Genomic DNA, 24,818 nt, shown 5'->3' on the forward strand with positions numbered 1-24,818 from the left:
TGTTTGACATTTTTAATTTAGATTTACCATTTCCTGGAAAAAGTAGAATTTTCCAATGTATGCTGAATTGATTGATAGAAACATCTTGAACCCGTATATGAATCTGATGCGTGATGCCAGACAAACATGGCTTGTCTCAATGGAAATTAGCATAAATTTCCTCTTCCTATGATAATCGGTCTAAATAACCAAAGGCGATTGTATAAACTCAAGTAGGAAAAATCTGAATTTTCAAGGACCTGTATAATGAAGAAAGAGAAAAAAGGTCTATTAAGAAAAATAATTTTTTTTTCATGACTTATCGATCATGAAACAGAAAAGGAACTTGAGAAAAATTTGCGTATAGCTTTTACTAATGGCTTTTGTTCTATCTCCCCTAAAACAATATCGCTCAGGAGAAACAAAACACACGAAAATGCTCTCTACAAACCTTGTGTCTTCACGAAAGACCAGTAATGCTCGATGATGCCAATTTTTGTTCTGGTTTCACTTTTGTTTTTAACGTTTTTGCACAAACAAAATACAAAAAGTTAGGAATTTAAGATATAAAGGCGGTAACTACGACATCAGAACATCAGTCGAATTTGTCTTTTCCCCAAGCATTTTATGAGTCAACCTTCTTTATCGAAATAGAGTCTTAGCTGAAATAATGAGGAAATCTCTGAGCGTAGAATTGAGACATGGAAAATCGTCCTAAATAGGATTTTCACATAGGCAAAAATCCACAAATGAAGGCAGTATTTATTTTTCTCTATGTTCCCGTATTCTCCTCAGTGGGCTGGTTAAGTTACGCGGAACATATAATTTCTCTTTTTTCTTCTTTTTCCTTTTTTTTTATTATTTGTTTACAAAACAGCACAGTAAAAGTAAAGTTATAAGGAGAAAAAACCATAGAAACCGTTTCTTCATAAATTCCTGTTCTTGAGAAGACCGTAGAAAATGAAATGGAGGCAATGCATAATTCAAGATACGAATAAAATTTATTGAATGTTTTACCGCCTTGATGTTCTACAAGCCTACTGCTTAATGTTCCCACATGATTTTGTGAACCTCAATCCTGTTATGTTTCCGTGATGGCTAAAATGTTCCAAGGATTTTTTCGATTATAAAACGACGAATGTAATTTTTTTTTTCTGAGTGGCCTTGAGGAATTATCAATGAGTAGTTTTCCTTCAGCGGAAGTAGTATTGCTATGGCAGACAGTGTTTGACTTCCCGAACTGATTATTTCATGAATACTTGAGGGAAAAGCAGCCGAATCATAATTTACCCTTTATCAAGAAAATGCAAGGTTCAAGATGAAAACTTTAACAACATACACGATGCTTCGCAAAGTAAATCTTGCAAGCTTCACTTCAATATTCTGTATTTCTAACATCTGCATTTTCTTCATTTTTAATTCCATACTCTACATATGCACGTACTTACTTCGTTTCAAGGCGCCAATGAAATACATTTAACGAAAGATGAATCGTACTTGTTGGAAAATAAGTCCACCTGAACTTTATTCGAACAGTTTGGTCTCTATATAATTGCAAAAAAAGCACGGTTTTAAACAATAGAGACTTGAGAACTAGAAATGTGGATCACACAATTTTCCAACGTTTTATTTAGCTAATTAAATTGAAGTGTAAGTTTCTGTGCTATTTTGCAGCGGCATATTACACCTAATGAGAACTGAAACAATTTTAAGTGTCATTTGAAAATTCGAGAAACTTCCATCGAAGAATTAGGCAAGCTGGAAAAATATTACAGATAATTTATTAATAAGGGCATTTGGTGTCGTATAGAAAGACATAAACGGCTTCTGTTATCTGCCTTGTCTGCCATCTTGAACAAAACATTTACTATGTTAAATAATGGGGAAAAAATGTATTGTTTATTCTGGTAAAAGTGCGCCTAAACTATGTTTAAAATCGCACAGAGTGCGTGAAGCCGACTAAATGTTTCATCGTGCACAAATTATCGGGATGATTTTATCATACGGATGGAAAACGTTGTGCTTTTTGTCTAACTTGTGGGAAGAAAAGCGAACGATTTTACAAGAATAGGAACTTTTGAAATGATATCGAGCCATTATTACGTGCTGATTTAAAGTTGCTTGAGACAAAACAGAAGACAATTCAATAAACTATGAGTAATATTGAAAGAAGAAACTGTGTGAGACGAAAAAAAATTGCCATATTTTCAGCGCCAGTAATTTATTTGAACTTCATTGTCGACGACTAATTAAAAACTGTCAAGCAATAATTTAGCAATAAAGTTTAATTATTTTGCGTATCAGCGTAAATTTACATCGTATTTTGTTTAATCTGTTTGTCCTCACTGTCAACATGAATTTGTATTGTAGCTCTGAAGCCCGTGAGCTTCGAGCAAATCGATTGTATTGCGTATAGTTGACGTCCACGAATTATGGCATTGTGGCTTTCGCGCAAGATGAAGCCGTATAAACTTTGACAGATAGATTCGAACACGAATCGTCAGTATTTGCTCGAAGACTTCCTCGAGGCCAGAGCGAGTTTTCAAACTAAAATTACGCGAGAGGTTGATGAAAGTCCCTTCTTGATATCAAAACCATAAACAAGTGCAACATTTTCCTAAGGCAAAAAGGAAGAAAGTTCTTTTACAAATTTTCTCAGCCCCTACTTATTTTACCCTTTTGATTGATGCAAACATAAGAGTGTCATTATAAGTTTAGAGCTTTGTGTATAGCTTATGCAATGAAAGGCTTGACGTTTCTTGAGGCTGGAAATATTTCCTTGTCAAAGACATTCTTTTCTTATTAGTTTTTCATTAGCGATCCTTTATTAGCACACGGTGGAGTTTCCTTAGATACACACTGAATTATTTGAGAACTTGAATGAAATCTTCTTAAACAAAGTTTAAAGGCTGCTTTAGACCGAATATGATGTTTCATAATGATAATTTGTCAACGCTACCGGCTGAAAATTACGCTTATTGCAAAATTTGAGCTCGTGATCGTGATCTTGGTGACAATTGCGTAGTTTTACCTAAAACAAATATTTAATCTTTGCCATGGTTCAGTGGCAAAGTAGAGGAAACAAGGAAGTTCCCGACTAAAATTAATAATCGTTTTGCCTGAAACCAGGTGTTTCTATGGTAACCATAGCTACCATATTGTTATAAAGGAAAGCAATTTTACCTCAAAGCAGCGAGGGACCAAAGAGCTTTGCATCTTCAGAGGTAAGAGTTGATTACATCGAAACTGAGGTTTATCGCCGTCAATTAGACCGTCTCAAGAAATTACTCGAAATTTTTACAATGTTGTTCTGGGGACTAATTTCTCTGTCTAATACTTATGTTAAAATATAGAGATGTTCCTAAGAGACCCAATTCTCTCCGTCGAGCGAAGCGGATAACTTCCATTTGCGTCATTTGCATTCATTTCCACATAGATCTGACAGCTACAAGCTTTTTTTTTAATTTATTTTCATAATACCGTTTCGTTCACAAAAACAGGTCGATTTTTGAAACCTTAATTCATTGCTGGGAGCTGGTGATCAGCTTAAACCTAGTGCCATAAGTGCGGGGTAGAAACAGAAAACCGTTACCTTGAAGAAGGCATGGAATTTGTTTCATTTTTCATGTTCGTAGCCTGGCATGCATTCCTGACTAACTTCACTTTTGGAAAAGGTGAGTCGCAGACGGCGAATCATTCTTTATCCTTCGATTCACTTATGAGCACAACCTTAGTTATATATCTCCTTTATTCTCTTTAATTTGCTGATACAAAAACATTTAAGGTTATAAAAATTAGCAAAGACTTAATCAGAAACCAAAAAATCATTTTTGAAAAATTACAGGGTGTTAAACAAGAACGTTTTGTCGGTTTTTATTCAGAAAATTGGATATTGGATGCAAAACGAAAAAAAACTTCGGCAAATGCAAATTACTTCATTTAAAATTGTTACGTTCCCATCTCGCCTCTCTCAATAACATTTAAGCATGACACTATGTAATGTTCAATTTCGCTGTGTTGTATAAGGCGAGAATTTGATCTTTCTGCATCGTGCGAAAGCACATTTTAACCGCTCTTAACCATCTCAGAGAAATTATTTTTACAAGAGAACAGTGCTGACATATGGTAATGGAATAGTTACTTTCTTTTTGTTGTATATTCGTCCATAATCATAGCTTATCGATCAAAAGTTAAAATCGGGTATCATGCAAGTCTCAAAGAAAGTTATTAGCACAAACATGTCTAAGGATTAGTTTAAAGGCACTCACCTCAAAAACAGGTGGCAAAATTACCGTTAAATTGTTGGTATTTTCGATGTTTTTTACTTTAGAAATATAGTGTTTGACTGTTTTTATTTGAATTTGCTATTTTACGGGAAAAAGTCGAATTTCCCAATGTATTCTAAATTCATCGATAGAAACATCTTGAACCTCTTTATGAATCTCATACGTGATGCCAGACCTAAATAACCAAAGGCGATCATGTAAACTCGAGTAAGAAACTCTGAATTTTCGAGGACCTGTATTATGAAGAAAGCGAGAAAAGTTTAATAAATAAAAATGATTTTTGTCATGACTTATCGATCATGAAGCAGAAAAGAAACTTGATAAAAATTTGCGGATAGCTTTTATTAGCGGCTTTCTCTATCCCCTAAAATAATATCGTTCAGGTGAACGAAAAGACACGAAAATGCTTCCTAAACATCCTGTCCTCACAAGTGATGGTCGCTGCTGCCAATTTTTGTTTTTAAACGCTATTGGGAGGGAGGAGGGGTGCTGGAGTTAAATATCTTGTGAAAAACTTCGTCCTAAATACTAATGTTCTTAAAAAGACACAAATCCCCAAATGAAGGTAGTATTAATTTTTCTCCATTTTCCCATATTCGCAGTTTGATTGGATCATAGTTCTTTTTTTTCACCAAGGGTGTTATTTTGTAAGCTTAAAACCTCGAATCGTAAATTAATTTATGTCCGATAAGAAAATTTGTTCACTAACCATATTTTGATTGCTATATTTCAGAGCGAGATCGCACAATGCTGTTTCCAGATTCCTTCTTCTTTGCTGAAAGACGTTTGCTAAACCATAAAATCGAAACTAAATATGTCAAAGACTTGGATCACTGTGAGCTTTTCTGCTACATGAACGACAACTGCGTTAGTGCTAACTTCAAAAAAGATCCCGAGGATGGAGGAATCGATTATATCTGTGAACTGAATAACGCCACTCATCTTGAATATGACACTGACCTGATAACTAATGCCGATTTTTATTATCGTGGCTCAAAGGTAAAATATACTCGACGCTTTTCGATGAATCGTGAAAAACAACCGACGTGTACCAAAACTTCCGTTCTTTCATTCACCTATCAATCCATCTATCAATCAATACATCCATCTTTCTTCTTTAAATTTTTTTTCTTTCAGAACGCCTGCGGTAAAAATCTACTTTGTCAAAATAATGCAACTTGTCAGTCCGGTTTCACAATCAAAGGATATCGATGCTCATGCCCTCTTGGATTCGAAGGAGAACACTGCGAAAAAGGTTAATTGCAGAATGTGCTGATAAGAACAAAATATTTCCTAGACAAACCACCCCTATTTATATATCACGTTTGGCCGTCGGGTGGAAGGCTTCCAAGGCTGATCTTTGACGACTGATATCCGGCTACAGTTTGAAATGGTGTCTAGAGAGAGATTCCGCTGAGGTGAAAGTTTTGGGTTAGACTAAATTAAAAATTATTTTGACGCAATGATAACTGACTAATATCTCACTCGTGTAACCACTACCGTTGTAAAAATTTTATTTTCTTTCCAATGTTTATATATTGATGAATGCCAAAAAAATACCCACGATTGTCACCTGAACGCTACTCGACTAGCTTTCTCTTTAATAAAACATAGCGACCAACAACTCTCTAACGACAACTATCGCACTCAATGTTCAAAATAAGGTTTATGCATGTATCATACTCCAAGAATCGTGATTGAAAGCCTTCCATTTCTCAGATATTGACGAATGTGCAAGAAATCTTTCTTGTCATGTGAATGCTAACTGTACCAACACCATTGGATCACATGTATGTACATGCCACACTGGATACACGGGAGATGGAAAATCTTGCTGGGGTAATTGTAAAAAGTTTCTTTCAATCCCAGTTATTTAAAGCGGAGAGTAATCTAAAACGTATTTTTAACTCAAATTATGGTACCAGAAGTATTGAAACATTTATCGTAAAATGTAGTTCTACTCCATAATTCACCCCTCATTAGAAATGGTAGATTATTTCACTTTGTCCTACATCTTTTGAGATTAGGTTTGCAGTATTCATGTACAGGTGTTCATTATATTGATCAACCAAAACATTTTTCAACATAACATTCAACTCTGGTTTGTTACTCGGTGCACTTGATCCCCATCAGACATCGACGAGTGTTCAAACACAAACATCTGCAATAAGAACGCCTCCTGCAGTAATACCCAGGGCACCTACAGGTGCGCTTGTAATCCTAAATACACTGGGGATGGTTTGACTTGTAAAGGTTAGTCTCTTGTAACTGATCCTTTAAAAAATTTGTAAAGATGGTACTAGCTGAACTCGCTGTAAATAATCTTGAGTGAAATGCTATTCTTGTTTAACCATATAACAAATCACGTTAGTTTTTAGTGCCTTTAAATTGCTTGGAAACGTCCTTCGACAAACAAATAGGGAAAAAGATAGATACATTTGATTTTTTTTTATAGACTTAATGTGCATGGTTTTTGTCCTCCAGGGGAGAAAACAATGATCCCCATCATTTATTCTTGATGACGCATAACTGTTTTTGTAAATAGAATTATTATGAGGCTGTGTCTCGAATAGATTAAAAGCAATCTACCAAAATAATCTGATTGGCTAAAATCGATTTTGACAGCGGTTAAGATTTTCCCATTTTAGCCTACTAAGGTGATTCCTAAGAACATAAATATTATCCGACGGTTTTTTTCAATCTTTTCTTTAATGTTCCCTATCAATGTCTGTTTCGGAAGATACAATAAAAAAGACAGGTCACCGTTCTTGTTCGGTAGCTGGAAGCAAAGATTTTCAAAGTAAAAATTTAAAAAAAAACCTTGAAAGGCACGAAGTCTTGAACGTAGGGAACAATTTGATATATAATTTGTGAAAAATCAAGTAAGTTTAATCGACATCGACTTAAAACGTTCCTCGAGTCGTTGCTCTCAATGTCATAATTTTCATTATCAAGATGATTTTTAAATTTCTCCATTTTAACGGGGCTAACTTGTACACCAAAATTATGCTATGAAAAAAGAGGTCACCGTGCTTGGTAGGGAACTAAAGAGCATCGTACCTCTTTACAGGGTCCATTGATTGAAAAGCAATATCGTGCTCTCGGAATTCGCGCACGCTTATTCGCCTGATTACGTGATTTTTTCACGCAGTACAGGATGCCCAGTGCAATACTAAGGAATCTCCTTTAGACTGAGAGCAAGATTCAATTTGTTAGATCATTTCAATAGTAATTAATGGAAGAATAAATACCAAAAATTAGGATTGCAGGCAAAGAGAATAAGGCTAAGCTACGAGCAAAGTATGAAAGTATGAAGTCGACATTGAAGACTTTTTGCAGGCAGAAATCCAGCAAAACTTAATGCGAGACTAGGAGTGACTTAAATGGAAAGAAAAATATTTTGTCAGTCGCTGGAAAAGGTTCGAGCAAAACTGCAATAATCAGCAAAACTCAACAAGACACGAACCAACTTCTAAGTCATGTTTTTGGGCTGCCAAATCGAGCAAGGTTTCGTCAATTCAAAAATCGATAAATTACAGTGACACTCATTTTCAACTTAATCAAACTTCTCCTCTTGAAGTTATTTCCTTAAGGAGTCGTATATTTAAAAAACTTTCGGTATTTTCAGTCAAATTTACGAGAATTCAAAGTTGAAATAGTTCCATTCACACGGAGCTGGCACTTGCCAAAAGTTTCAGCTTGCCTTTTTATTACGCGAATTTTGATTGGTGTATGTGTTGTCAGATGCCCGATTTGATTGGCTATATGGAAACACTATCGTCCAGAGCATGTATTGAGAAAATGGATATCATTCAAGCTAAAAATAAACAGGATTTACCTTCTTCTGCAATTTTATTGGAGAAATATGCCTAAAATATATGGGGTATTTTTTTGTGAAAAAGTTTTCTGTGTCGTAGTAGAATTGTAATGTAGTAAATAGTTTTCTTCAAAGTAAGCAGATATGCCTGAACAACTTCGTTGGGAGCCGATTACTGCTTAAGCAACAGAGAACCTTTTTTTGGTGTTTACATTCTCTCATTTAAACACTCGGAGGGTTGGGAAATTTCTTGAAAGTTATGCAAACCCTCGACTGCGTGTCGGGTTTGCATAATCTTCTCAGAAAACACATAACCTGACACAGCTTATTGGCGATATCAAACACATGTAAAAAATTATCGCAATATTATAGGCGTGCTGTTACGGCTTTTCACAGGGCGGGAAATCCTTCTTAAACACCGCAGCTTATGTATTTCCTTCAGCTTTCTTATAAAGAAAAATACAAAATATCGCATTAACCGAAATTCAACTTTTTAGCCGATCCGTGCTATAATTACAGAAACCTGAGTGATGCTGACAGAAAGAGCACTTACAACACACCCTACGGTGGAGAAAAATGTGACGACGATTCCTCATCCTTAATATTCGGGAAATGGTATCGTTTCGTAGGAGATGCAGGAACAAAAATGCCAACCCAATGCGTACCGGATTATAGATGTGGTGCGGTCTTATCAGGCTGGCTAAAAGGTGGTCACCCCACACTGGCAGATGGTGAGGTTTCTTCAGAGGTCTGTTTTACAAGAAGTGGAGATTGTTGCAAGATATCAAACAACATTAAAGTGAAAGACTGCGGATCCTACTTTATTTACGAACCACTAAAGGTACCCATTTGTAATGGGCGCTACTGTGGCACAGACTAAATGTTATAAGCAAGTTATTCTGCACAGTAAAAGTATTCACAAATCGATTCATTGACACGCACATGTACATCAATGATAGCAGGGACTTAAATAATTTTATGTGATCCACTTTTTATGATCAATGTTAAAAAGTGAGTAGTTTGAACACAAGAGTACCTTTGGACCGCTTAGTTTGATCCTCCAAGTAAGAGTGCTCATGAGTAGTTGTGACTGAAGGTAGTCAGTAATAGTGACTGACGTTTCTATAACCTCAGTGGAAATCATCATCAGAGTCGACTGACCAATAGTTGTTTATCCGGGTATAAGAACAGACTTCTCCCCCCCCCCCCCTTCCCGTCCCCCCAGCTAATGGCAACAACTATGGGCATATTAGTAAGCTTCTAAATAATCATAATATCTCTATCTGTTCCGATCGAGGTACTTCACTATGCAAGTTTTAAGCACTCTTGATGTTTACTCAGGTCGTTGGAAACTAAAGCAGCTTAGGCGTCTTGTTGATAGAGACTGTAAATAATTTCTAGAATTGCATAATTGTTAGTCACTGTTACATTGATACTCAAACTTTCTGATGACATAGTATGGAAAACTAGAACATTCTATTATGCTATGTAATTATGATGTATTTCTATCACAACAGTTGTGTTGTAAATCTCGAATTCCGGAATGTTTTGAAATACTGACTGTAAATATATGAAAATCATGTATGTGCACTGCGGTGAAGAAACGAATATAAGAGATCCTCGTAGTCATGGACACTACTGAACTAGTAGTTGAAATAAGACCTGAAAAAATTTAAGGCCCGTACGGGATTTGAACCCATGACCTCTGCGATACCGATGCAGCGATCTACCAACTGAGCCACCAAGCCAACTGGGAGCTGATGGTTATGTTGGAGTGGTATCTTTTTTTTTTGTCGGAAAAGATCAACTATCTAGGAAGCTCTACCAAAAGATAGCTCCGTAGTGCGATATACTTCAAAGATTGTGTATTTTGAGAAGATTTGAAGGCGAGAGTGAATCTTTGGTGTCGGTAGAGAGCAAAGTTATAGTTTATAGTGGCTTAAAGTAAGTTTTTAAATGACAATAATTGTATTGCCTATAGGAGTAGGTCACGAGAAAGAATTATTACAAGTTGTTTAATAAAAATAGTTTAAAATTGTAGGAGTATAGTATTCGTTATTTTGATTAAATTATACCTTAACAGGTGAATCTTGTAAGAAAACGTGTTGGGTGAAATAGCTGAAATCTAAATGCTGTCTGCCAGAAGCTATTATACAAGCCATTCTAACGAAAAACTAAACAACACCAGAAAGAGGCCCGAAATGACGACCAGTTAAAGCCTAATTTTAAAATCTTTTCAGGCTTATTCATGTGTATGTAACCGCTAGCAGAGACGGTGTAATCTGTTACTCTGGTTGTTTTAGTTATAACTGACAATGAGCCTAAGACAAATAGCACGTCTAAGTAATCAGAGGTTTGCATGTCTTTGATGCACTTTAGAAAATTTAAATTGACTTTCCTAAAGGCTAAACCTTCTTATCACCTGTTATTCAAATTCTCTACATGTAATAAGTTTAAGGTTACATGAGACAATGAATTATCACTTTCCAGATGTCAGTAAACAAAACCGATTCCACTTTATCTTTTTGTTGTTGTTAAAGGCACTGTCGCTAGTGTTGTTGAAGTGCAAAGTTCATCATATTCCTTCAGGTGAATAATCGATAATCTTCGGAAGGGTGTCCAATCCGTGTTATGAAGCAGAGTGACGACAAAAGAAATACCATTGACGATGTATCACTAAATGGTCCAGTGTTCTGTGTCACACAACTCTCCGAGGGATGGTACTGTTTCGTGACAGCTGTAGGAACTAGAACTCCAACAACCTGTGTTGATAGTTATAAATGTGGTAAAGCCAACCCAGGCTGTTTAACCCTTTAACTCCCGGAGACGATTAACCTGTTACTTCTCCCAACAAAATCCATTCATACTCTAAGCTTAGGAAACTTATCAGGAAGAAGTTGTTTACCTGATCTAACATCAAACCATCTAAACTTATTTATAAGGAAATGTGAAGCACCTTAAAGGGAGAATCAACAATCAGATCTTGGAGGTTAAAGGGTTAACTTGTGCTACTCCCGTAATGGAAGATGGGGAATTTGACAGGAAGGTCTACTTTAAACATAAAATTAGAAGCTGTTGCTACTGATCAGTTCAGATTTAAGTAGAAAATTCTGGACTCTACCATTTATACAAAATTTTTTCACTCACCAACTTGTGATCTTCGCCTCTATGATACAGACTGACGTTGAGAAAAATAACTCCACGTAAAAAGAGGATTTATGAACCGCTATCTAAGTAGACGCCTATCACAAATTTAACAAATTTTATTTCTCATCATAATAACTACTTACATTATTTTAACTCTAATTCTAATAGTAAATTATTGACCCAGGCGAGATACCCGATCTGGCTGAATGGTAACCATCCTGTAAGTCCCAAGGATTGGTCCGCTATGGCACGATTAAAGTACTTTACCAGTGTTACTCAAAAGATTTCTGAAAAAAATTATGACATCAGCTATATATACAAAATTTTTTTGTACAAGCTGTGAACTGTGCTTGAGTGGTCCAGACTAAATTTGAAGCAAATAACTGCACGTCATGAGAGGATTCATAAATAAATGCGCGCAGGTAGATATGTATCCTCCCCTCAGTCCTTTCCTTACGAACATGTCGCGTGAGAATTTATCAGGTACTCAGATCTCCTTTGAAAGTCAAATCTTTTTCCAGGGTCAAATTAGCAGTTCGAGCGCATAGGGCAAGTTAAGAACGAATTAGACTTGGAACATAGCAGCCCATTGAACATGGCACGTTACCTAATTTAAATAGCGCTTATTACAATATAAAAAGAAAAGTAACACAAATAATTAAATAATTTACCGGCGTTACTGTCTTGTTGCCTTATCTATTATCATCTCGTCTCTCGGGACGACCCAAAATCATTTCACCTTGGGTGCTTGCGCTCTTGGTTATCTGCTTGCAGGTTCTCATAGCTTCTAGAACCAAGGAATGTTTCTTTTAAAAGTAAATTATCAGCACTGACCATTATGAATTCGACAGCGACGTCTTCTACTTTTGTTTGTTTCCTTTTGTTTTGTTTTATTTTTTTAAGGTACGTCTATAAACGAGTCTATGTAGCCGTTCAGACATCTTTGCAAGAAGAACTGCACGTAAACATGAGACTGATAAACTTATATCACTCTCACTTCCACTGACTTCATCCCCCATAATCTTTCAGCTAAGGAAGATCTACGTGCATTTATAGCCCAAAATAATTAATGATAAAAATAAGTTTCCGACTTAAGCATTTTGAGAGGCGCGCAATAAGAGTGAAAGGTTTGAACAACTCAAAAAGTTCGTATTTGATTAACACAATTATGGCTGAGCTTAGATGTTCACATAATTCAAGTTACCTAGGGCTCGTTTACACTTGAAATTTTAAGAGAGCCATGGATCTTCTCTTCTTTAGCCAGTGGTTACAACAAAGTTATGCTGCTGTGCTGCAGGGACTACATTCCAAGCTATCAAAAGTGAGCCAAACGTTTCATTCACACGTAGAAAGCTTTGAACAAAGTCAAGGAGACTTAACAGCTGACAAAGAGAACACATTTATTTCCTTCAAGTAACACGCGTGTATGAATAAAGACTGCTATTGATTCTATTACTAAAATAGATGCTGAAATAATAGTTCGTATGAAAGACCAGATCTTTTTCTGTGAAAGGTAACTTTCTCCTAGGCTTAGAGAAATAAAAAAAAAGGTGAAGTAGCTGACGTTGTTTCCCAAGTTCTATTCATCTGCGAGGTATTTCACCGGCTTAATTTGGATTGAGAGGGAAGCAAAGGGGGTTAATAATCTCGAACTAATGAAGGTTGATAAGGTTATCAGAATTTAAAAATAAAGTATATAACAGGAATTCTGTGTTCACAAATAAAATGAATTTCTCTTCCTTGTAAAAGAGCATCAACAAAAGTACGGAACTAACTTCAAGCCACATCCTTCATTCCATGTCCACTGGCCTCAGTGACGGCAAAGGAAGGGTAAAAAATTAATATTTTGATCTTCGGGGAATGAAAATTACACCTGTTTCTTTAGTCGATCATCATGTGGTCAAAAAATTTTAAAAACCTAGAAGCGCAATTATAACACTGTTTACAGTTATCTCATTAGCAGGATATTTCGCATGCTGTTATATATCAATTGACACATTTTATTGTATGATTAGAACTCTATGCATGCAAAAGAAGTAAAGAAACATCAAAATCTTTTCAGAAGTCAACGGGGATGATCCTACGTTGTCAACTTAGTCTTCACCATGGCTTCTTTCCCAAAATTTTACTTCTTGGTCGCCCTGTTGTCTTTATTGATAACTGAAGTTGCTAGTGAAGAAGGTGAGTTATACTTTCATTTCCGCCGAGCTGATATAAAATCATTACAGTTCAACTAAGTTAGACGAACATTCGATTTCATATTCATTATTTTCAGTTTTTCTCCATAGATATATAGGTAACATAGTTCATCAGAATAGAGACCATCCAGCCTAAACTTACTTATCAAAACTCTTAGATAATTGTTGAAAATTTTTGATGTCACATGAACGATAAGCCAAAGGCCGACGTGTTGATTTTTTGGTAAATATTGACAACACATTTTTTTCTGTTTAGTGTTGTTAAAATGATACAAATTCTAAGCCGCCAATAGCAGCCCACGCATAAAAAATGCAAGTCTCTCAATTTTATGATTAAAATTAAAACGGACTCCTGGTTAGTTTGGTTACAATGCAAGGACAGGAGAAACTAGTGGGTGACAAAACTCCCCGCCATGGAGAGGCAACAAGACTCTTTTTAGGTCTTCTCTTCTTGTTCTTCTTGTTCTTCTTGTTCTTCTTGTTCTTCTCTTTACACTAATCACCCTGAGGTAGTTTCCCTCTCTACGAGTAATTAAGCAAAAGTTTAAAGTTCACAACAGGCTTGGACTTAATGTCTCATTCACATGAATTGAACTAACTAGTGAAATCACCAAATAAAGGATATCAAAAAGCCCTCTCAATCAAAACAAAAAAATTCAGAGGGTTTAGCTCAGACTGGCTTCTTATACTAAAGATCAACGCTGGAATGTTGCTTCTTTCAAATTAAGCCATCACCCGATTATATCAAATTACCGGGATGCTAAGAATTCCTACTTGATTTTTCAAAGAAACAGAGATGTTTGTCTTCATTGATGCACATTAGCAAAAGCGAATTAAAAAATATTGTATTCAATATCCAGTAAAATATGGGGTCGAAAATTCCCTAGACGCATTAGAAATGGTTTTAACTTCAAATAATTCTCATATCTAATGAAATACACGCTTCAGTGTGTTGTGCTCCAATTTTCTTAATCGTAAACAATATCCATACTGCTATAGTGTTGCAAGTAAATTTAATTTATAATTGTAATAGAACCGAGTGAAGTCTAATTTCGCTCACTCATGAGTATAATTGAAGATCGAATTGGATGACGCAAATTCCCGTAACCGATTGATCATAACCATTACAATTTAAGAAGAAAACAAATACATGTACATTTACTTGAGAAAATGTCTTCGGTAGAGACACTGTTTTGTGGGGTAAGTGGTTGTTGCTATGGTTATTGCAATCACTTCTGTGATTGGGGGATTTGGAGGAGTGGACTTAATATGATAAGCTGTTTTAACTGTCCAATTACAGGCGTCAAATTGACTGTCCGATACAGTTGACTGTCCGATTGCCCTATCCGATCACAACTCTACAGACTAATTAATGCCAAAATAAAGCCGCTATAGGACCAAAATCATTTGAGGACATTATAATGGTTATGACTGATCGTAGAGGAGAGAGAGGCGAAACTGTTATGTTTTGTTACTTATAAAACTCGTAAGTTTCATCACTTCATTGCCTTTGCTTAGTCCCTCAAAAACGCACCTGGTTCTTTACCTGTCTAGATGTAAACCATAAATGGCGCTAATCAAAATCCGATTCAGTTTCTCAAAGATTTCTATCGCAAGATGGAATTTACATCTTCTCTTGCTTTCCCTGGCAAACGGCTCATAAACCACTTGATACGAACCGTAGAGTCCTCTGTGCAAGACTTCTGCTCAGCTCTATGCTACATGGAACCCAACTGCGTCAGCTATAACGTATTATTGGTCAGCGGATTTCAAGAAATCATAAAATGCGACCTGAATAATTCCACACACAATGAACATCCTCAGGATCTCAAGTCCTGGACAAACTACAGATATAAAGCAACAATGGTGAGTACATTCTTATCCTATTTGTGTTTTTCCTTCGTTTAGTGATTTTTGATGGTTGGTTGGTATCCTATCATGGCCAAGCGAATAAAATTACTCGTCATTTGGTAGATTAGAATACAAAGTTATAAAGCTCAACGTCGGGTTGTTTAGCTTGTAAATGTTTCGACGGTAAGTTGTTTCACTAATATGTTGTTTGGCTGGTTGTGCAATGTTTTTTGCAATTGGTTTGTATGGTTGACGGGGTGCGTGGCTGGTTGTTTGGTTGATTTGATCTCATGTGACATTTCAATTTTCATTTCAAAGTATCATTACCACTTACCACTTCAATTGGCATATATCTGCTTTTAAACCTCGTTTTCACACCACAACACTTGTGGACGGACTCCTTGCCAACATGATGGCACCTGTCAGACAGGATTTACAGACAAAGGTTACAGATGCCTTTGTCCACCTGAATACAAGGGCACCAATTGCGAGGAAAGAGAAAGCCTTTTTAAAAAAGCTCATAACTCCTTTTAGTTTCATTAGATGATAAATATGTTTAATTACCTTATATATAGATATAGAAATTTTTTTCTCTTTTCCCCCTTTTTTTTTAGCTTTTTTATGATCTAAACGTAAAGCACCATGGACAATTAGTGGATTTGGGGATGTATAAATACATTTTATATCATCATTTATAACACATATACTTATGACATCCGGAAAAAATACTCTAACTTTAGTGAGGTTCCTCTCTTCGATTCAAGAACGAAGAAGGAAAAGAATGCTTGTCCTGGTAACGGCCTTGTTTGGGATCGAGAATTCATAAGAATGACTTTTGAGATTTTAAGATATGCACCCTAAGTTTATAGAGATGAAATAAAAAACTTGAATATATGCTAGTCTTTGTCATTCCCGTCGTACTCGTAGGTTTTCCATGGACTTCATAATGATTTTCATATCCAGAATCAAATGATGCTCAGCAGAAAGTAAGGGAGGCAACAAGGTAATTAAGTATTTTCAACTGAATTGATAACCTAAATTAGCCACCGTAAAGTGGCTAAAGCTTACGAATCGAGCGTTAGCCCGTAGTTACTCGCTCTGACCAAGGACGAACGCCCTAAACGTCAGCTTTAAAACTCTTTCCAGGCGTAATTCCATTGCGATGAGAGTATTTATTTCAAATTCGAACTAGTGTCACAGTGAAAACTGTCATTATAAAGTCAGTACAAAAAACTAAATATACATTGTGTGAACACAATAGAAAAAGTAAAATAATCATTAAATAATCATATCAAGAGGAAAACATATAAAAATAGAGCGATGAAGTATTTGCACGTAACGTTACGTAAAAACTTCACCACGAACGGAGTCCATTTAAGTGTTAACTTCGGTCTCAATTTCCTAATGAGGAGAATTTAAAAAATCAGGCAGTCAATCTTTGATTATGTTGTTTAATGCGTTGCTGTAGATGTCGAGGTGTGTACACAATACAATTTGCGTCGATAGTTTATAGTTTTTTTACTTTTTTTACTGTTTTTGGGTCAATCATATCTAAAACTTATTTTTTTGAGGATTTCAGCTCAATTACTAAATTTAAGGCGAACAATAAAGACGAGTTAATCAATGTTGTCAGCAGAACCGTGCAGATGAGTTTCCCCCATGGTAATTCTTGTAAGTAGTAAATACTGAATATTTAGCTAAAGGTTTAGTTTAATGAAACGATAGTGTAGCAGAATACGTTGGGCAAATGTTACCCAGAGCAACTGCCTTAATCTTAATGAATTGTAAGTTGTCCACATCTAAGACACAATCTGTATGTCTATAGAATTTTTATCTGGCTCTTAATCATTATTACTTCTGAAGATATTTTTCCTCCATATCTTATTAAAACATTTCATTGCAAATATTATGTTTACTAAATATGGCCGGCCAGCATGATAATATCAAAACAAAAGGCCAGGAACCGATGAACAATTTGGCAATGCCCCCTATTATACCCTAAGGCGTCTTTTCACAGCTAAAACATTTCATTGCAAGTATTATATTTACTATCTGCGAGTTTAAGCTTTCGTTAATAAAGTCGTCACTGATCATAGAAACGTTTGTCTCATCTTGAATGCGTCTTTTCTTGGAGAATAGATTGTATAATCAGTCCTCTGTTTGGCCAAATTCTGCTATAAAAATGGGTGAAGTATGGCTATTACTCAAGGACTTCGAAATCCAGTTTGTACAACCTTCCTTCTCATCCCAGTTGTGATCCCTCATTTACTTTTATTCTCTTAAAAAGCGAAGATCGACGCAAAATCAAACGCATGACAAAATTTGCATATGATTCGCATGGGGAAGAATAAAGTCCGGATCTAGGCCATGAGCAATTAGGAAATATGCAAGATCATGCAGAATCAGTTTTCTAAAGATATTATCACAGACATGGAGCTTGTATTAGACCAAGTTCTGAAAACTCCGAATGTTAAACTACAAAAGAACTTTCCTTGTTTAATAATAAATGAGAATCAACTAACAATCATGAAAATGTTTCCTTAAATAGCACTTTAAATTTTCTATTTTGTAAAAAATACAAATTCCAGATGGGGGAATATTTAAAACAAAAGACAGGAAAGTAACACGATAGGAAAAAATTTAAACCCCCCGAGATTCGAGGTGAAGAGTCTAACGTACGTGCGAGAAGTCCGTGAGGGGTCTTGCATAACCATCACTGCATAATTAGATTTTGACAAAAAACGTAATGTTTTACAAACAAAAATTAAAGCATTCATATCATTTTTTCGCCAATGCCCATGAAATTTCATATAAATCTAACATAATTAGAAGAAATGGATACACTTGAAAATGCTTGAGGAAAATGAGAAAAGGAAATAAATTAAAAAAAGGAGAAAAATATGATCTGAAAACATTTTTAAAGATAAACCATAATCTCTTCTTTGTAGCCTATTGTGAAAATATTGACTTCTTTTTATTTCAGAGATCATTTACCGTGATAACATTTATTTATTACCCAAGGCAGGAAAGCTCTTCAAATCACATATCGATTAACTTCTCTTTTCTGAGAACGCTTGTCTATGAATAATTGAATTGTGTGTAAAATATGAATGAAATCAGATAATTTCCATTTCTTCTAGAAATGCACGGCATGTATTATCAAACCTCCTACTCTGAAAATGTGCGGTTTTAAATTGACTACATTCTTACAAAGTATGTAGATATGAAATGAAATAAATGTACCCACTTTTTCCTGCCGATGATTACAAACTCAGTCTCAAATAGAAAAAAACAATTTCAGTGCTGAATTATTGATGAGTAGCATAAATGGTATGTCATGTTCTCAGTTAAAATGATTCAGACTTTGGCTTATTTTCGACAACAATTACGCACAAATTCTTAAACTACAATTTTACATCTTTTTACGAATACCATTGCCTTTAAAAAGGAATACAGTCCACGTTTTTTAAAGAGACACTTCTGTGCAATTTATAAGTATTTTTCACTGAGTTTTGTAAGCTCCTCTGTAATCAGTAGATTCTGCAGGAGTGTTATGGAACAAATTTTATCTCGGAAACTAAAAAATACTACATGAGAGAAATTTAAATGAACATGTTGACAGCAGGGAAAAGGAAAGAATAAACTTAAGATGGCTGAACAGGAAAAACAGGACGTTTTGATTAAGCTTAAAGAAATGTTTATCACTGACTTTTGTACTCAGAATCGCATAGCAAAGTGCACTCTCACCACTGCGCCATCCCAGCTCCCACAGAAAGAAACAGAATTTTGAACTAAATGTTTACGTTACAACTGCTATTAAATTTGTGCTACAGATATTGACTAGTGCACTCATGGAATCCATGACTGTCTCAGCGAATCGGCAAACTATTTTAATACGGTTGGATCGTACAACTGTATTTGTAAAGATGGTTACCAGGGCGACGGAAAACCATTTGCACGCCAGAGGGTAAGTAGTTTGGCAGCACAAAAGTTATAAATTGTGACGATAAAGAGCTTTAGTTTTTCTTAATAGTTTTTTTTTCTTTTATATAACTATTTAGAATGTTTAAGCTACTCACTTCTGACCAGTGGAATAAGGAAAACCACCTACGACGCACCCCCGGGAAAAGAATCTTGCGACACCGACCTCAGTGCGGGCTGGTTTCGTTTCCAAGGAGATGCAGGAACGAAGATGCCAACCAAATGTGTACCTTACAAAAAATGTGGCACTGACTCCACAGGTTCGCTAGACAGTTATCATCCAACAGTAGCTGATGCCGGGAAAGGTCAGGAGGACAGTTTGCTTTCGGGATCGTACAGACTGTTGTAAACATCCATTTTATATTAAAGTAAGAAACTGTGGATATTTCTATGTTTACCTACCAACGTCACGAACATCCTGCAACCAACGCTATTGTAGCACTGACTGATAATTATGCTAGGATCAACCACAGAAAGGTCTAAAAATAACAGAGACTAAGTGAAGAGGGGGTAGGAAGGAAGGAGTTGGTATCGTAATTTGATAAAGATAAAGACTCAATAACGTCAACTCAGAAGGATCTAATCAAAGATAAATAGATAGAAAAGAAAAATTCCTAAGAAAGATGGAAGAGCGGCCCCACTTTAAACTTGCCATTGTAGATCATCGTCTAAAGGGTAGAGTTAACTTTACTAAACAGCAATCCAGGTTGTTAGAGTCCAAAATGGCGGAGAGCACATGATTATACTTCTCAAATGACTGTCTTAATCCAAAGTGATATAATTTATAGCACATAATCTAGCCAGGGGAAATTCCTTATCATCTTTCCTTTAAGTACTGAGTTACCAGGGGCTCTCTCCTCTCCCTTCTTGAACGAAACCGGTTAACAAACAGCATCTATCCTAGAGCAAATGTGTAAGTTTTGCATTTCGACGTTCAACCATTGTGGCACGATTAAAGGAGGAGAAGGCTGGGTGAATAAGGCTCTGTTGTGTTTCAGTATTTTGAGAATTTGAACATCACTGGATAGACTTGTGCAAATTAGGCTTTGAAACAAATTTATCGGTTGTTCCCAGCCTGTTACATACGCTGTTGAGGAACCTTAAATTTCATCAAATCGTAGTAAACTTATTAGTTTAAATTGTGGGTCAACACGCATTCCTTGACCAAATATTCGCCACCAAGAGTTTGAGAATATCCCTAGTAAGATTTTCTTGCGGACTATTTCCTAAAATTAGGGGGAAGCAAATTGTTTTGTTCATAATGCTACGAGAATGGTATTTTCGATTTTCAAATGTAGGCTTTTTATGAACACGCTGCCAGAGAGAAAATTTGTCAAAATAATTACGGGATGGTGAACCTTTAACTGAAACATTGGGCCTGTTGTGGTTCTTTACATGGATCATACACGGCGAATTCTTGAAAGAGTTCGTCGAGGGTAAATTTTGATTAAAGTTTTCCGTCAAAATGTGTAAGTTGTAATAAAAAAGACCACATTTCGATGTTTACTTAACGTCATTATAAAGTCAGTACAAAAAACTAAATATACATTGTATGAACACAATAGAAAAAGTAAAACAATCATTAAATAATCATATCAAGAAGAAAAGATATAAAAATAGAGCGATGAAGTATTTGCACGTGACGTTACGTAAAAACTTCACCACTAACGGAGTCCATTTAAGTGTTAACTTTGGTCTCAATTCCTAATGAGGAGAATCTAAAAAATCAGGCAGTCAATCTTTGATCATGTTGTTTTATGCGTTGCTATAGATGTCGAGGTGTGTATATTTTGCGTCGGTAGTTTACTGTTTTTTTGTACTGTTTTTTGGTCAAATCATATCTCAAACTTATTTTTTTGAGGATTGCAGCTCAATTACTAGATTTAGGCAAACAAGAAAGACGAGTTATTAATGTTATCAACAGAATCATCCAGATGAGTTTCCTCCGCAGTAATTCTTGTAAATAGTAAATACTGAATATTTAGTTAAAGGTTTAGTTTAATGTAACAATAGTGTAGCAGAATACGTTGGGCAAATGTTGCAGAATTAGTTTTTTAAAGATATTATCAAAGATATGGAGCTTGTATTAGACCCGGTTCTCAAAACTCCAAATGTTGAACTACGGATGAACTTCCCTTGTTTAATAATAAATGAGAATTAACTGACAATCATAAAAATACTCCCTTAAATAGCACTTTAAATCTTCTATTTTGGAAAAAATACAAATTCCAGATGCGGGAATATTAAAAACAAAAGACAGGAAAATAACACGAGAGGAAAAATTTAAATAACCGCTCAAACTTGCGAAAAATCTGAGTTTGTGGTTGGCTTGTGACGTTTCGTTCATGCCAGGAGTCTCATCGGACAATTTTTCGGAATGATCAAGCAAACTTGTTAACCATATTGTCATTTTAGGTCTCTTTCGGGAACTTATGATGTTAGCAATCTGATTCTGTATCGCTGAAGTACTACGTGGAAAGATAATACTAGAGGAAAATTTAGGAAAGCAAAAAAAAAACATTTTAAAAAATGTTTGCGAAAGAGACTTTCGATCAAATGAAACGCTCAGTCACACAAAGAAGGAATGATTTTCCACAGTTAAATTAAGTTTTGAGTAATTAGTTATATGCCATAGAATGCTTGAACGCAGCCCACATCCCCCTTTCTTGTTTTTCTCTTTTACTCAGAATCTCACGACATTAATGAAATACTTTTTTTCAAATAAATACTTATGAAGGCGTAACACTGAGAAAACGTTTGGACAATAACCCTTAGCCTAAGGGCAGGCAAAACCCACGAGATTTGAGGTGAAGAGCCTAACATACGTGCGGAAAGTCTGTGAGGTGTCTTGCATAACCATCACTGCATAATTAGATTTTGACAAAAAACTTAATGTTTTACTAACAAAAATTAAAGCATTCATATCATTTTTCGCCAATGCCCATGAAATTTCATATAAATCTTACATAATTAGAAGAAATGGGTACACTTGAAAATGCTTGAGGAAAATGAGAAGAGGAAATGAATTTTAAAAAAAGAGAGAAAAATATTATCTGAAAACATTTTTAAAGATAAACCATTATCTCTTCTCTGAAGCCTATTGTGAAAATATTGACTTATTTTTATTTCAGAGATCATTTACTGTGATAACATTTATTCATTACCCAAGGCAGGAAAGCTCTTCAAATCACATATCGATTAATTTCGCTTTTGTGAGAACGCTTGACTATGAATAATTGAATTGGGTGTAAAATATGAATGAAATCAGAAAAATTCCATTTCCTCTAGAAATGCACGGCATGTATTATCAAACCTCCTACTCTGAAAATGTGCGGTTTTCAACTGACTACATTCTTACAAAGTATGTAGATATGAAATGAAATAAATGTACCCACGTTTTCCTGCCGGTGATTACAAACTCAGTCTCAAATAGAAAAAAACAATTTCAGTGCTGCATTATTGATGAGTAGCATAAATTGTCGTCATGTTCTCAGTTGAAATGATTCAGACATTGGCTTTTTTCCACAAAAATTACGCACAGGCCTAAAGGGGAAGGTGTACACTCTTTGTTGGTAATTTATTTTTTACCACCGTCGCGCACCCAGCAAATTCTTAAACTATAATTTTACATCTTTTTACGAATATCATTGCCTTTAAAAAGGAATACGGTCCACCTTCTTTAAAGAGGCACTTTCGTGGAATTTATAAGTATTTTTCACTGAGTTTTGTAAGCTCCTGTGTGATAGATTCTGCAGGAGTGTTATGGAACAAATTTTATCGCGGAAACTGAAAAATAATACATGAGAGAAGTTCAAAGGAACATGTTGACAACAGAGTAAAGGAAAGAATAAACTAAAATAACTGATCAGGAAAAACAAGACGCTTTATTAAAGCTTAAAGAAATGTTTATCACTAACTTCTGTACTCAGAATCGCATAACAATAAAGATAAAGCTTTCTTTCTCTGAAGGATTACTTTGTTAGGTGTAACAATTAGAAACTGTGGAGACTTTGGGGAATAAGCCTTTGTTTTGCAACAGGCAGCTGGAATCTCTCACGCAGAAATGTGCTCATAAACGTAATGTACCCAACATCGCTGCCATCAATAGGGTATAACGAGGAAGTGGTGATGAACAGACCACAAAGGATCATTTTAAAACTCTATTTCCAAACATTTTTTGATTCTAAAATAATTATAATATTTGGGTACATGGAAAAAAAAACAAAGACAAAAATTAACCACCAAAGGAGAAAAAATAAAGCAGGTCAAAAATGAATGGATGATCAACATTCAAATATATCAGAAATAGGGACTGATCATACCTCTGTGAAGCGTATTACAATAATAACTACCTCTGTCTCTTGTGGAGATCCCGCATAGTGATCTCTTCTCTTCAGTTGCTTGTATTGTCTTTTGCCATGAAGATTGGTTGCGATATTAACTTGGTTAAGAATAGAATATTAATGAACTTCGATAACTTCCAAGGCTATCTCATTTCCTAAAACTTTACACAACTTATTCTTTTATTTCGTTTCTTGAAAATTTGCCGCTTAAAATTATCTACACTAGTATGGTGTTGAATCAAAATAAATCAAAATTCCACAATTTCCACAAAACAATTTTTGGTGTTTAATAAACTTAATTAACTGTGACTCTCGAAAACCAAAGAGAGCAAATTTTCGACATATATTATTTAAGACTGTGCAGCATAAATTCTACGTAGTGCATCAGTTGAAATGATCGATGACTGGACACTGCACGCACAAGGTTTCTTATTCAGTGAAGTCGCAAAAAACTGTTTCTAATCAAGACATTCAAAGCAGAGGTCGTTTGAATAACCCCTTATCATTTACACGAGCGTATTATTTCATAAGACATTCTAAAAATGGTTCTAATCCCATTGCTCCATGTCATTTGCACTGCGTTTGTTTTGGTGTATGCTAAACCAGAAGGTAAGGCGCTCATCGTCTTTTCCTATCGTCTTAAGCTTTCGTGTTTCAGTTCTTTTCAAATTTTCTGGTGGATTCATATCAACAGGATATCAAAACTTTTTAGGGTTTTCTCTGATCTCCCGAAGAGGAGTCATACTTATTTTTTTGACTACTTTATTGGTTGGTGCGCAAATATTTCTAGTCACTCTCATGTTTTTAAGAATTTTAACGAGGAAATATACCTAGGACTATCGTCTTTGCAGAACAGAAAACCTCTACGTAAAATAGTTTTAACTTATTTGTACGTCTTGACATGATGTGATTGTTTAGAAATTAGAACTGATTTCAGCGAAAGATTATCACACTGTTACTTGTGGTACCACAAGAATGACGTAAATAGACTTTCTTCAAACGGAACGCACGGTGATGCAATAGGGTTATGCAAGGTCAAAAACTATTATGCTTCTAGATTTGCCTCGGTAAATTCTTATTAATGTCAGTCGATTGATAATTAAAGTAGCGTCAGCCACGATCAATAAACCCATCCTGTCGAAGCTTACCCCGATTCCTTGGCATGAAGCGACCAGGAGGATTTCTAATCCTTCCCAGACGGAATGCCGGTTCATCG

At 35.5% G+C, this 24,818-nt stretch overlaps 1 protein-coding gene across 1 annotated transcript; it reads left to right on the forward strand.

Moving 5' to 3' along the window:
* The first annotated feature begins 2,488 nt into the window (after nt 1-2,488).
* Nucleotides 2,489-10,120, forward strand: LOC149052769 (uromodulin-like). The gene is made up of 6 exons (XM_089205564.1): nt 2,489-3,653; nt 4,999-5,264; nt 5,403-5,520; nt 5,985-6,104; nt 6,399-6,518; nt 8,580-10,120. The coding sequence occupies exons 1-6, from the start codon at nt 3,584-3,586 to the stop codon at nt 8,960-8,962; spliced, it is 1,077 nt and encodes a 358-aa protein (XP_089061690.1). The 5' UTR covers nt 2,489-3,583; the 3' UTR covers nt 8,963-10,120.
* The last annotated feature ends 14,698 nt before the right edge of the window (nt 10,121-24,818 follow it).

Source organism: Pocillopora damicornis, chromosome 1 (genome assembly GCF_964200805.1).
Source record: "Pocillopora damicornis chromosome 1, jaPocDami1.2, whole genome shotgun sequence".
In the NCBI taxonomy this organism is placed as follows: Eukaryota; Metazoa; Cnidaria; class Anthozoa; order Scleractinia; family Pocilloporidae; genus Pocillopora; species Pocillopora damicornis.

Bases quoted from the DNA above. Each gene is read 5' to 3' on its own strand.
- LOC149052769 (XM_089205564.1), top strand. From the start codon at position 3,584: ATGGAATTTGTTTCATTTTTCATGTTCGTAGCCTGGCATGCATTCCTG. The intron at 5,265-5,402 runs GTAAAATATACT...TTTTTCTTTCAG, and splicing joins TTTATTATCGTGGCTCAAAG to AACGCCTGCGGTAAAAATCT. The intron at 6,105-6,398 runs GTAATTGTAAAA...GATCCCCATCAG, and splicing joins AGATGGAAAATCTTGCTGGG to ACATCGACGAGTGTTCAAAC.